Below are 14,476 nucleotides of genomic sequence, written 5' to 3'. Positions count from 1 at the left end.
GGGGAAGGTCATGAGTTCAAATCCCAGAAACCACATGGTGGCTCATAACCACCCGTGATGAGATCTGACGCCCTCTTCTGGTGTGTCTGAGGACAGCTACAGTGTACTTACATATAATAAATAAATAAATTAAAAAAAAAAAGAAATGATCCCAAGAAATAAGCTGGAGTAGCCATTCTAATATTGAATAAAATCGACTTTCACCAAAAGTTATCAAAAAAGATAAAGATGGATACTTCATACTCATCAAAGGAAAAATCTACCAAGAATAATTCTCAATTCTGAACATGTAAGCTCCAAATGCAAGGGCACCCACATTCATAAAACAAACTTTACTGGGAGCTGGAGAGATGGCTCAGTGGTTAAGAGCACTGACTGCTCTTCTGCAGGTCCTGAGTTCAAATCCCAGCAACCACACAGTGGTTCACAACTATCTATAATGAGATCCGATGCCCTCTTCTCATGTGTCTGGAAACAGCTACAGTATATTTTCATGTAATAAATAAATTAATCTTTAAATAAGAATCTGATGCTCTTTTCCGGTGTGTCTGAAGACAGCGACAGTGTACATATATATAAATATATATATATATTGGATTTTCCAGACAGGATATCTCTGTGTATCCCTGGCTCTCCTGGAACTCACTCTGTAGACCAGGCTGGCCTTGAACTCAGAAATCCACCTGCATCTGCCTCCCAAGTTCTGGGATTAAAGGTGTGCACCACCACTGCCCGGCTCATAAATAAGTCTTTTTCTTTTTTTTTAAAAAAAAAGAAAGGAACTTTACTAAAGCTTAAAGCACACATTGCACAGCACACAATAATAGTGGGAGACTTCAACACCCCACTCTCATCAATGAACAGATCACAGAAACAGAAATTAAACAGAGTCACAATAAAACTAATAGAAATGATGGACCAAATGGATTTAATATACATTTATAGAACATTTCATCATAAAACAAAAGAATATACCTTCTTCTCAGCACGTCATGGCACCTTCTCCAAAACTGACCATATAACTGGTCAAAAAACAGGAACCAACAGATACAAGAAGACTGAAATAATCCCATGCATCCTATCAGATCACCATGGACTAAGGCTGGTCTTCAATAACAACAAAAATAACAGAAAGCCCATATACAAATGGAAGCTGTACAACACCTTACTCAATGATAACTTGGCCAAGGATGAAATAAAGAAAGAAATTAAAGACTTTTTAGAATTAAATGAAAATGAAGACACAACATACCCGAACTTATGGGACACAATGAAAGAAGTGCTACAAGGAAAACTCATAGCTCTGAGTGCCTCCAAAAAGAAACTAGAGAGAGCATACACTAGCAGCTTAACAGCACACCTGAAAGCTCTAGAAGAAAAAGAAGAAAATACATCCAAGAGGAGCAGATGATAGAAAATAATCAAACTCAGGGCTGAAATCAACCAAGTAGAAACAAAAAGAACTATACAAAGAATCAACAAAACCAGGAGCTGGTTCTTTGAGAAAATCTATCTTTCTTTCTTTTCTTCCTTCCTTCCTTTCTTTTGTTCTTTTTTTTTTAAATCAAATATAGTTTAACAGGAGTATTTTCTTGACAGATGATTTACTACTCCAAGTATAGTGCCATTCCTGAACAGCTGGAATAAGAAATCAGTCTGCACAAGATAGTCATTCTATTCTTTCATGACCTCTTCTTCAGTGCCTGCCTCCAAGTTCAAGTTTGATTTTTTGTCTTGACTACCATTCATAATGTACTGTAAGATATAAGATAAAATATACTCTTTTCTCTCCAAAAAATAAATAAAAATAAAAAAGGTTCAGAGCTAGGAATCACAAAAAATATATATATTGTTGCATTACAAATATAACCATGATGCAAAATGAAGTAAACTATATTTTAAGAAGCTTTAGACTCTAACAAAAGTTGTAGAAGTGGCTAATAATATGGCCCTGCAGTTTAAATATCCAGAAAGGATGAATACCAATGTCATCAAATTTCAATGATCCAACTGATACTGCAGAGCAACTACTGTGTGTTCAGAAACCCTGTAATGACTGACTGCTACACCAAGCTAAGAAAGCAGCAGTGATGATATTACCAAGATAAAAAGCTACTACTCTCCTAAAGGAACAGATTTCACGGTGGATAGAAAATGTATAAAACAAAAGCCAAAAAAAATCTATAGGAAGTAATGAAGAGATGTCTGGCTGCTCTTCCAGAAGACCAAGGCCTATAAATTCCAATATCTAGAGGACTCTGATACCCTCTTCTAGGCCTCCTTGGGCCTTAGGCATACATGTGGCATACATACATGCAGGCAAAACACCCATATGCTTAAAATAAAACAAACACTGCTTTTTCAAAAAATACTATAGTAGCAATTTTTCATGACTATTTTGTCTAATTTCTTAAATATTTGATAAATTTGTGTAAACAACTCTATTATAAGGTAAAAATTGGTTCAAAATAATATAAACATACAAAGCATAAATACACTTGAATATTAAAATATTATTTGACTAGTTAGGGAGTATTTTTATATATAATCAATCCATGATCTTTGAAAAGAAGTATTTTTTTAAAGATTTATTTTATATATGTGAGTACACTGTGGCTGTCTTCAGACATACCAGAAGAGGGTATTGGATCCTATTATAGATGGCTGTGAGCCGTCATATGGTTGCTTGGAATTGAACTCAGGACCTCTGGAAGAGCAGTCAGTGCTCAGAACCTCTGAGCCATCTCTCCAGCCCCCGAAAATTATTTTTAAAAGGTTGTATACAATCCAGAACATTCTATATCTTATTCATATTTCAAGTTATTATAAAATATAAAATTTGAAATCTATAAAGAAAATATGTGACATCAACAAAATACTCTAAATGTATATAAAAATTTTAAATCCTAAAATCTAGACACAGGAAAAAGAAAATAACATTATTGCTTCTGTATTTTCTGTCTGACTGGAAGACTATACTCCAAATAATAATACTGGCTAGCTGGTGGTGGCACATGCCTTTAATCCCAGCACTTAGAGACAGGGACAGGTGGACTTGAGTTCAAGGCTAGCCTGGTCTGCAAAGCAAGTTTCAAGACAGCCAGGACTACACAGAGAAACCCTGACTTGAAAAAAAAAAAAACAGATATTGATGATACAAAGTGTGTTACTGAATTCCAATGAATTAACATAGAAATGTTAAATTCAATATAACAATTTATTACAAAATGGACCTATTGATAGCAAAAAAGTAAATTTTAAATATAGATAGTATACATACACAGCGTAAAATTTGAAATATATACAAAAAAGCTAGGTGTGAGCCGGGCAGTGGTGGCGCACGCCTTTAATCCCAGCACTTGGGAGGCAAAGGCAGGCAGATTTCTGAGTTTGAGGCCAACCTGGTCTACAGAGTGAGTTCCAGGACAGCCAGGGCTATACAGAGAAACCCTGTCTCGAAAAAACAAAACAAAGCAAAACAAAACAAAACAAAAAAAAAAGAAAAAAGAAAAATTTGACAAGAAATGCTAGAAAGGCTATAGGGGAAAGGAACTATTATTGGTGGGAGTGTAAACTGGTACTGTGATGATGGAAATCAGTAAGAAAGTTCCTCAAATATATAACTCAAATATAACTACAATAAGACACAGCTATACCATTCCCAGGAATATACTCCAAAAACTCCATAGCCTACTACAGAGATACTTGTACACTCATGTTCATTGCTGCTCTATTCACAATAACAAGGAAATCAAAGCAGCCTAGATGCCATCAATCAATGAATGGATAATTAAAATATGGTAAAAACACACAACAAAATCATTATTGAGCTTTTAGGATTTGTAACTAAACGGAATTAGAAAACATTATATTGAATGAGCTAATCTAGAGCCAGAAAGACAAATAGCATGTGTTCTTTTCATATTTGGATCCTAGCTTTTAACTTTTATATATGTGTATTTTCATGGGAATAAATGTGTGTAGACATGAAGAAAATACAAAGAGGCCCATGAGGGGTAGGAATAAGGCTTTAAGAAAGCAGAATGGACTGAGTAATAGAACACATTGTGTAAGCAGAAAGAAAATACTTAGGACAGATTAGGGCCACAGGTTGAGGGAGCAGGGATGGAACAGATGGAATAAGGGGAGTCCAATGAAAGTAAGAATGTAGGAAAATATATAAAAACTTGCTACTTTGTAAAGTAAATTTTTTAAATGTAGAAAATGTTTAAGAAACAATACCTGAATACATGCACACACAAGGGGGCAGGAGGAAAGATTATTTTTCCAAATAATTAGATCTACAGGGTAAATATGAAGATGGGGGAATATTCACCAGGGAGAAAATTTATGGAACTAACTAAAGTAAGACTATAGCAATTACATTGGTATGGCCCAGAGCCTACAAAGCATCTCACGTATTATTAAGGATATTTCTGCCTCTGTTGAGGCTGCAGACAGCTGCTCTGGAGAAATTTCTACACGGTCCTTTCTCTTGTCAGAACGCCGCAAGATGATGACAGAATGGATATGAACAATTCTGATGGTATCCATCTATAGGAAAATCCATAAAAATGGTTACTTCTGTCTTTGGCCAATAACACTTTCTTTGCCAATTTCCTATAATTATAGGATTACATTTTATTAAAGTAGCAGTAGGGAATTTCACTTTCAAAACCTCATGCTTTTCTTATCAATGCAATGTTTGGTTTATTTAATTAATTTTTTTTGTATTTTTGAGACAGAGTTTCATGTAGTCCAGGCGGGCCTCCAACTTCCTATATAGCTTGGGATGGACATGAACTCCTGATCCTCCTACCTCTGCTTCCCAAGTGCTAGAGTTATAGGCATGCATCACTATTCCCAGTAAATAAATGTTTTAAATGCACCATATCTAAATCAAGATATATATATTTCAGAGTACTTAGATCGAGAACGTACACTTTGAATATTCATCTAAGTTGTACAAAATGCATTATCATATTAAGGAATATAAAACAGCATTCAAAAGGCAAGGAGTATGGTTGAGAAGAAACTACTATGGATAAAACTTCAGTAAAATAATGGAGACAATTGGTGTTAGAAGAACTGAGAATTAGAAAAAATTATCCATAGAGAAGGTAGGCAAATGTATATATTTGTTGATTGCTGTGTGTGGACATATAGAATTTCTGTAGTTACCAAATAGACATATGAACTACAAAAGAGGTACAGTGTGAATAAAATGTTTGAGAGATTTTCAGAGTTTGAGGTGGAATGGTAAGGCTAAGAACAGATAAAATGAAAAAAATATACAAAGTTTTTAATATCATGCAGTAGCTTACAGGAGGAACTCGAAGAAAGAAAATTAAATACTGCAATGTTCTTTTTAAGTACAATTGTAGCTTAGGTTCAAACAGAATCAGTTGGGAATCATCAACAAAACTATCATAAGGTAACCACCAGAGGGCTGGGCCCTAAATCAAGAGAGGTGCCTACATTTAGAATATTGTAGAGTAAAAGAGAGAAGAAAGACAAAGAAGACATAAAGAGCAGTGAAATGGTTCAAGTTTAGGGTAGGGGTGGGGAGTGGCTTTCAATGTCAGAAGTGAAAGGACAAAGATGAAATCTGAAAGCAATTTTTTGAAGCTATGATCTCCCTACTGTACAATATAGAAGCCATTAGGCACAGCTCTTAAAATATGTCAAGTCTAATTTTTAAATGAACCATAAATGTAATCCCACTGTGATTAAAAGGCTTATCAGGGGCTAGAGAGATGGCTCAGTGGTTAAAAGCACTGGCTGCTATTCCAGAGGTCCCAACTCAATTTTCAGCAACCACATGGTGGCTCACAACCATCTGTAATGGGATCTGATGCCCTCTTCTGGGGTGCCTGAAGATCGCTACAGTGTACTCATAATACACAAACTAACTAACTAACTAACTAAATAAATAAATCTTTAAAAGTCTTACTAAAAAGGGAGTGGGTGGGAAGAATGTGAAATATCTCAACATTTGACTACATATTGAAATAATACTTTTCATATTAGACCTAAATGAAATATACCCTTATATTGACTTTATTTTCATCTTTTGGCTGTAGATACTTATTAAAGAAAGTGTGAATGTAGTTAAAAGAATAGTCAGCATTTTGGTAGGATAAACTATCCTGAACAGACAAAAATCAAGACAAGGTACAATTTGCATAAAAAATGCTGACTATTCTTTAAAAAAATTTAATAAAATGTTGCTCAAGGAATAACCTTTCTATTTGTTGTTGTTTGACAAGGCCTCACTCTATAGCACAGGATGGTCTGCAACTCATTTTGTAGCTTAGGTTAGCCTGAAATTCACAATAATCCTTCTGCTCCAACCTCTTTAATGTTGAGATTACAAGTGTGAACAATCACACCTGGCTTTATAATTTCTTGAAAACACAACACAGATAGGTCTATAGAGCTTGTATCTCAGAAGGTTGTTATGCTTTTCTATTATTGTATTACTTTGAGTTTCTATAAATCATGTGTTATGGTTCAGTAGCTTTTCACACATTTTCCCTTCTGTATAAATATTTTCACAAATATTCTGTGAGTACTTTCATATTAAGTTCCTGATCATATTATAAATATAAAATCATTTTCTCCTGCATATGTATTCTTTCATAATCACTATGCACCTAGTTTTGCTAGAACACACTTTGTGTCATAATTATTTTCACACTTTTCTCTTCTATTAGAATGCAAGCTTCTCAGGAACAGAGATAATATTTCATTTATGCTTTCTCACCAATAACTGGTACAATGTGTGGCAGGTGTAAAGCAGATGAAAAATAAAATCAGAAACAGAGATAGATGTATACATAGCCTCTCAAAGAATAACAAGACAAATAACTGACTTTTCAATAGGAACTATGAAATCCCAAAGATTACATCTTAGAATACTAAAATGAAATAGATGCAAACCAGGAATTCTATAGTCAAAGAATGTATCCTTTAAACTGCAGACAAAATAAAAGATATATTCAGATAACCAATGGAGGGAATTATAAAAACAGAAATATTAAAGTTCTTCAGAAAGAAAAGTAATTCCAGAAAGTAACAAAAAGGTAAGTGCCATAAATATATCTGTATAAACACAACGAATATAGAGTGTACAAAACAGTAGTAACAATGTTAATCTAAAAAGGGTATAAATTAACATAACAAATGTTCTAAAATTTTATTATGAATACTCCTCAACTTATAATTATTTAACCAAGGATTTTTCAACTTTACAGTGATGGGGAGGAGGTATACATTTGATAGAAATTGTACTTTAAATCTGAATCTTCTCCTGGGCTGGTGATAAACATGTAGCCTAATACATTTTTGAAAATCTGAACTGTTTTTAGTGAGCTATGCAATCATGAGGATAAACAACTAATAATGCATAGTGTGCTAGGATTAGTGTTTGGTATTAGTGTTTAGGTGTATTATACACTTGGGTATATGATACTTTCAGCTTACAGTGAGTTTATTTTGTTTTTTGGGTTTTTTTTTTGTTTGTTTTTTTTGTTTGTTTGTTTTGTTTGTTTTTCGAGACAGGGTTTCTCTGTATAGCTCTGGCTGTCCTGGAACTCACTCTGTAGACCAGGCTGGCCTCGAACTCAGAAATCCGCCTGCCTCTGCCTCCCAAGTGCTGGGATTAAAGGCGTGCGCCACCACCACCCGGCTTACAGTGAGTTTATTAAGGTATTACAAAATTGTATTATTGGAAAAACAGTAAAAATAGTTCATCATCAGATTGGATTTTATAAGCTGCTAATAAGAGTTATAAATATTAGCATACAAACATGCTAAAATCAAGGGGAAAAAGTTTACAAAAGAGTAGTGACCAAAGGCATGTATAAAATTAATATGTAGGTTTTTATTCCTTTTTAAAATTGAGAGTGACTTAAGTATATTATTTGTAGCCTAATACATAGGAGAAATGTTATGGTAAATCTAGGTTGTCAATTTGGTTGAGTTGAGTGGTTTCTAGAGTAAGAATAGGGACTCTTACTGCTGGTGTGCCTGTTCCAGCATTTTCAAAGAGGACAGATTTGCAGGAGAGTCTCTCCCTCTGGATGTAGATTCTCCAAGCAATAGTCTGGGAGTCCAGGTTGAATTAAGGAAAGAGAAGAGCAAACCTGCCAGGGCAGGCTAGCTCCATCCTTCCTGAGCTAGTGCATGCAGCATTGTATCCATCACCCACAACCACCAGACCCCATAGCCTTCAGCCATCCATTGAAGATGCATACCAGCTAAACTCCTGGGAGTTTCCAGGCATGCAGTGGGGCTGCAGTATTTATCCTTGAGCTGAGGCTTTCAGCTTTTCAATCTAGCCTGTATGGAATTATCCCACTCTCCAGCAAGCAGACAGCCAATTTTGGACCACCCAGGCACCAACTGGGTAATAAATCCTATAAATTCCCTTTTGTAAGAAAGAGATTTCAATTCTATTGTTTCTGTTCCTCCAGAAAACTTTAATACAGGAAGAAAGAAAGCTTAGAGGTTATAGTGAAGGAATTTGTATATAGTAAATAAAGATAGTAAGTAAGTAGATGCTTTGCCTAGTAGCTTGGAGCAGGATAAGAAATAATTACTTTTATTGTATTTTACAGACTCCTTGGGCTCTAATATACTGAAGGAAAATCTAACTAGTTTTGTACAATTAGCCTAGAGAATGGCAGGAAAACTGAGGTGGGAGTGAACACTCAGGAGAAAAGCCAGAGTGGCCTATCACAACATCATGGATAGATTGCCTTTACAAAGTATAAATAGACTATTGAGGATTGGGTAAAGAGGTAACAAGAAATATGAACCAAATTTCAAAGTCTTAGGACTTAGGCTTGAAAATAGGCAGCAACTGCAAGGAGAAGAAAAGAATGTTGATCAGGTTCCTACAAAGCACAGAAACTAACTAGGTCCCATTCTAAGGAAAATTTTCATCTGATTTTAGTATGGAAAAAACTATGCCACATAATTACAAAGTGGATAAATATCCTGGCTGAAGTCATCAAACAGAATGCTGAAATTTCTCCCCAGCCATAAATTTTGATCATGCAGAATTTTATCATACATACCTTTTCTGGGACTATGCGCACTTCAGTTCCAGTATATGTAAATTTGGAGTCACTCCTATTGGAGATAGATTAGAAAAGAGAGTAATTGGAGTTTAGAATACAAAAAGGAGTCAAGGGAAAATAAGATAAACAGTTTTTGCAATGTAACCTTAGCTGAAACAGAAGAGGGAGGAAGAGGAACAGAATAGATTCCAGGTTTTAAGGAGGAGACTTGATAAACAATAAGCTATGCTTTGCAGTTTAAACAATAGAGACCCAAAGGTTTTACCATCTCTGAAGCTTTCAAGCTACTGGGTACCTCTAGGATCTATAGTGTTCACAGGGGTGGGACAGAAATCCACTGATAATTTAGATGGGTGATGGCTCAACAAGGGAAAAGTCTCTCAATATGTAGGCATTATCTGCCACAAGGAAAGTAAGTGGCCTATCCCTGGTGTTTCAGGGAAGAGAGATATAAAACACATAAAGCAAGAAAATGGAATGCAATAGAACCAAATGTCAAGTATACTGATAGTCATTTTTAACAAGCTGCCTTTATTCCAGTCAGCCAAGTTCTATACATTTAACTAATCATGCAGTAATCAATTAGGCTCCTGGAGCTCCAACAAAATTCTATGTTTAAGAACGTTTACAAATTCACTTATGATGTTGGTTCTTTCAGCCAGATTTTCCAGAAAGGAGCATATATATATTTTAAATAAAAATTATGCTATTATATAAGGTTAAAATGAATCTTTAGGTTTACGGTAGAACTCATATTATAGTGAGGCATCTCTATACTGTTAATATTAAGATAAAACATGTAAATACTGTTACCAAAATTGCTGTAATTCTTCACTAAGAATCAATTTAGAGATTATAATATGTAAATAAACAAATACAGTCTTACCTTATGTCATCATTCAACTAGAGTAGGAAAGAGCAGAAAACATAAATGACACATTTATTTAGTTATAGGGATGCAGATTTACATGAAAATTAGGCCATATGTTCACACACAACAGTATGAAAGACTGGAGAACTCCTTCTGAGTACTTTAAAGCTACACTGTACTTTCTCATCTACTTTCAAGTATCTGTAACATCTAACCACAACAGAGACTTTGGAGTCCATGAAACCCTTCTGTTTGGAGTTCTTTGCTGTTCTTTAAAAATGTTTTACTGATAGATAGTTCTGCTTCTCATAGGAAAAACTGGTGGCAAGACACGAGGCTGTAACCGTGGGTTACTTGTTTTCTAATACCTCGATAACTCATACCAAAACGTGTTTCTGGCCTGGTTTTAATCACTGGTATGATAACCCCCATCCCCAGAGTTCATGCGTACCGCTGAGGGTTTACAGGAATATAAGCATGGATCAGAGAGCCAGAGGAAAAGTACCTCGCGACAGCATTAAAAAACTCAAAGGGTCCAAATCACGTTCTTTGGCCTCCTAGCCGCCTCAAGGACCACTGGGTACTGATCAGCAGGATTTCAGTCAAGTTCCTCGACTTACCTCCCCTATACATAGTCCCATCACCTCCTCCTTTTCTGTGCTCAGAGCATGGTTGAGACAAACTAGGAAAGCGTCAGACTCCAGATGAACCGCCTGCACAGCTTGCACCACCTGCACCGCCATCTTCTTTCCACTCACGTCCGCCAAGGGTGCACAGCAGCTTGTCCAACCCGGTGCTCAGACGCAGCCTTACGAGTCCTGTGCTTGAAGCTCCGCCCAGCCCTGGCCTAGAGGCGCGGGTTCCACAGGGGCGGAGCCTGGGGCTCATAGGCAGTACCCGCCTAGCCGCACCTGGGAGAAGCTCGGGTTGGTCTCTGCTAGCAAAGCAGTAGGACGTTGGGTGGTGGCTGGAGAAGGAGGTCTGTGTGGCAGGCTGGGCAGCTAGCTGGGCAGCAGGAGGCGGTGCTTCCCCGCTGGGGCGGACTTGGGCTGTGAGTAGCTCCAGGCCGCCAGGGCAGACGCCTTCGTAGTGCTGGCACCCATTTTGCCCGCCCGCTGATGAGAGCCGGGCGCGGCCTACATGCGTCACGGACAGCTCTTTGAGGCGACTTCGCCGCGAATAAGGGCCTCTTTTGAAAGTCGGTCCTAAAACAGTTAAGGTTTTGTTTTATTTTGTTTTATTTCCAACTCACAGCCCTTGGACCACTTCCAGCTGCTGGCCTGAACCTCCTACCTTCAGTTCTAGTGACCTCGGCTCGGGCTGCCCCTTGGTTCGTCCTAGGCTCACATCGCGATCCCTGCTTGAGTGTCCCGGGGTGGGGGACCTGGAAGTTTTAGCCTAGCTGTGCTGGAGGCGGAATAATTAGTCCAAGAAACATTTTATTCATGTGAGTAACCTTTGACAGAAACAGTGTTTTACTGTATCTGAAAAAGTAACTCAGTTTGCTTGCTGCTACTTTTTACAAAAGCTTTTAGTCATATATTTGTCTGATACAGGAAGAAAAGGATTGAGGGACTTTATTGTTCAAGTTTGAATGTATTACATCAAGGAACTAATTCTAGGAAATTACAGATTTCCTCTGATCTTTTCCTTGGTGTCAGACATGGTTAACTTATATATAAAACTAATTTTATTTTTAAAATATGCCAATGAACTGAGGGATAAATATACCAATCTTCCTTAAAATGTACAAGTTTACCAATTACACAAGGGGTTTAGTACTGATTATAAATGAATGCAAAATATATTCCACACAACCTCCACATCTCATATGCTTTTGTTTGAATTTGTTTTTTAAAACTCCTTTTGTAGTTCTGAAGCCAGGCAGATATGGCAGTACTGGAAAGGGAACTGTATTCAAGGTGTTACTTGAAGAGGTGTTGATGCTTTGCTCTTTTCTCCCAAGTCAGTTCCAACCCAAGCCTCCCTACAAAAACTGTCCCAAGTCCAGAGCACTGTGGTACAATATATATCCTAACAGCCTCTGTTTTTGCCTAATGATTAGGCCACATTTTTTCATGATTAAGTTTTATAATGATAAAGATTGGAGAAATTGCAGAGGTGTAATTGGACCTATCTATATTTTCTCTGTAAGTTTCAGTTTTATATCATATGTTATTTTCAGTTACTGTTCATAGCTAACATGTCCTGCCTAGATGGGGCAGCACAGACTGCTCATCTTATTATATTTGCTTAAGGGATATTTTTAGTTTATCAATTTGTTTAGTCACCTTCAAGAAGAAAAATACTTTTGTTTGTTGATTTTAGTCAGTCTCATATTCTAAAGTGTTCATGCTAACTATCATAGCTCCAAATATTTGACTGGAGAAGGAAATAATGATTAATATTTATAGCAAGCTTATTATGGACTAAAGACTCTACTAAGAATTTACATATATAGTGTGTATAAACTGCCTCAATGGGAATCAGGCTCTGCAGCCTCTAGCTGTGTGAACTAGTGGACTAGTTACCTAACTTCTTTGTGCCTTACATTCATCACCTTTAAGTGGGAATAATATTAATCCCCGACTCATAGCATCCCAAGAAGACTGTGAAGATCAAATGAGTCAATGTACCTAAACATATGTTAAAACATATGACAAGTGTTTAATAAGTATCATTGCCATCAATGTGTTCATAATTTTATACCTCAGAGAGAGTTAAGTAGAGAAAAATTAGGTTGTCTGATACCTGGGCCTGTGTTCTTTGCCAACTGAAATTATAATTGGATGATGTTATTAAATAACTTCAAATAATTAGGACATTCAACTTATTGATGCTATTTAAAAAAACTTAAATACCTCAAAATTAAACAAATCATACTCTTTTAAAGAAAAATATATAAAATCATTTTTTTCTGTAAAGGAAAAATGATGGTTCTATTTAATTACAACCAAAGAAAGTTCTTCTGTATTCCATCATTCATTTAGAACCTAATTTACAAAGTATCTAAAAATAATCTGTCTAAGTCAACATAGCTTTTGGAATGAAGGCAACTTTTATGGAGGAAATCTCTTTTAGTGGTTGTGATAGCTGTAAAGTTATACAAACATTTTGGGGCATATTTGTATTTGAAACTGATAGTATTTTAAGTTAAATTGCATAGGTTATATTCTATGTATTGTATTGTACCTTGTAACTAAATTTATCCTGAGATTAAGATATTCCTTAGTTGGGGGAATCCTGAGATTTGTGATCAAATACCATATGCCAAAAAAATGTTCTCTAGTCAAATAAATTTGGGAAATGTTAAAACTACATAAAATCTCTGTACAGTAAAATTGGTTGGAATTTTTACTATGTTAATGTGCTTTTATAATCTCCAATATTCCCAAACTTATTTGACCAAGGAAAATGTTGGGAAAGTGTTCTAAGAATCACATTTATAGAAATGGTATTTCATTCATCCAACATGTGATTTTTTATAGACTTTGATCTGGATGCCTTTTGCTAAGCCTTTGCATTTCTCTACTGAGGGTGTCGATGGTTTCATAGTTATGTGGTGGCTTATTAGACCCTTGATCACTGGAATTGCCTCTGGGCCAATTTGCCCTCTTAATGGTAGGACACATAAATCCAGGTTAATGTGCTAAGTGTTGTTCCCAGGCTCATATTGTCAGTGCCCAACCTGTTACCCTTTGGAGGTCATAGCAGCACACTATAATGCCTTTCTTCTAAGAAGATTTTGTAGTGCCTCATAGTAATTCAGAATATTACATGCTATCTGCCTTCTCTTCTACTGGAATTATTTCCTTTCAATGTCAGTATGACCAATAAAGTTTTGTTTTGATTCAAAAGAAATTTAAATGTCAACATGTTGGTTGTTGCTAAGACCTATCTATATCTATGAAGTTGAGATGGTCTTGAAGCCTTTAACAGTGGGATCCTCCTTTCAAAATGTTCCCCGTGTGTGTGTGTGTGTGTGTGTGTGTGTGTGTGTGTACTCATTTTTATATTAGAATTTGCTGGGGATGATATTTCTAAAGCTCTAAAAGAAAGGCAGAACATTTGTATTTGCTAAATGAAAAAAATTACAAAGTTTATAGTTAGAGACTCATGGAACAGCAAAAGTATGCAGCTTGAGACAGCCCTGGTATCTGAAAGAAATTTGGGGTTGAATACAGTGGTAATAATGATATTGCTAGAATTGGTTGCATAAACTGTAGCAACTGAATGAAAAGAAATTCAAGATAACTCGTAACTTTTGACTGTACAGAAGAGGTGATATTGCCATATAGAAAGGAGGGTTGGTTATAGAAAAAGGATTCTATCATAAATAAGTTGGAAATGAGAGTACATCCAGGTGAAAGGGGGAACATGTGAGAGGTTCAAAGTCATAATCACTCAGAAAATAAATGGATAGCTATGATACCTATTTATTAGCCACTATATTCTTTTCTTTATTTTCTATCTTTTCTTTTTCTCTTTTCTTTCTTTTTTTCCTTTTTTTTTTTTTTTT

The 14,476-nt window shown here is 36.0% G+C and overlaps 3 protein-coding genes across 4 annotated transcripts in view; 2 read left to right on the top strand and 1 right to left on the bottom strand.

Annotated features, from left to right (window-relative positions):
• The window catches only part of Brcc3 (BRCA1/BRCA2-containing complex subunit 3), a 40,170-nt gene extending 29,094 nt beyond the window's left edge, over positions 1–11,076 (bottom strand). For both annotated transcript variants that reach the window (XM_031364734.1, XM_031364736.1), the window contains exons 1-4: positions 10,578–11,076; positions 9,973–9,989; positions 9,084–9,138; positions 4,435–4,554 (exon numbers count right to left, since the gene is read on the bottom strand). In XM_031364734.1, the coding sequence (XP_031220594.1) occupies positions 4,435–4,554; positions 9,084–9,138; positions 9,973–9,989; positions 10,578–10,700 (315 nt within the window). In that variant the 5' untranslated portion in view covers positions 10,701–11,076. The remainder of the gene's footprint in view (positions 1–4,434; positions 4,555–9,083; positions 9,139–9,972; positions 9,990–10,577) is intronic.
• The window catches only part of Cmc4 (C-X9-C motif containing 4), a 10,874-nt gene continuing 7,239 nt past the window's right edge, over positions 10,842–14,476 (top strand). The window contains exon 1 of the mRNA XM_031364744.1: positions 10,842–11,404. The gene's annotated coding sequence lies outside the window, so the exon portion shown is untranslated. The remainder of the gene's footprint in view (positions 11,405–14,476) is intronic.
• Positions 10,842–14,476, top strand: part of Mtcp1 (mature T cell proliferation 1) — a 6,714-nt gene continuing 3,079 nt past the window's right edge. The window contains exon 1 of the mRNA XM_031364741.1: positions 10,842–11,404. The gene's annotated coding sequence lies outside the window, so the exon portion shown is untranslated. The remainder of the gene's footprint in view (positions 11,405–14,476) is intronic.

Source organism: Mastomys coucha, chromosome X, assembly GCF_008632895.1.
Source record: "Mastomys coucha isolate ucsf_1 chromosome X, UCSF_Mcou_1, whole genome shotgun sequence".
Classification (NCBI taxonomy): domain Eukaryota; kingdom Metazoa; phylum Chordata; class Mammalia; order Rodentia; family Muridae; genus Mastomys; species Mastomys coucha.
This window is presented reverse-complemented; position numbering and strand designations above follow the sequence as displayed.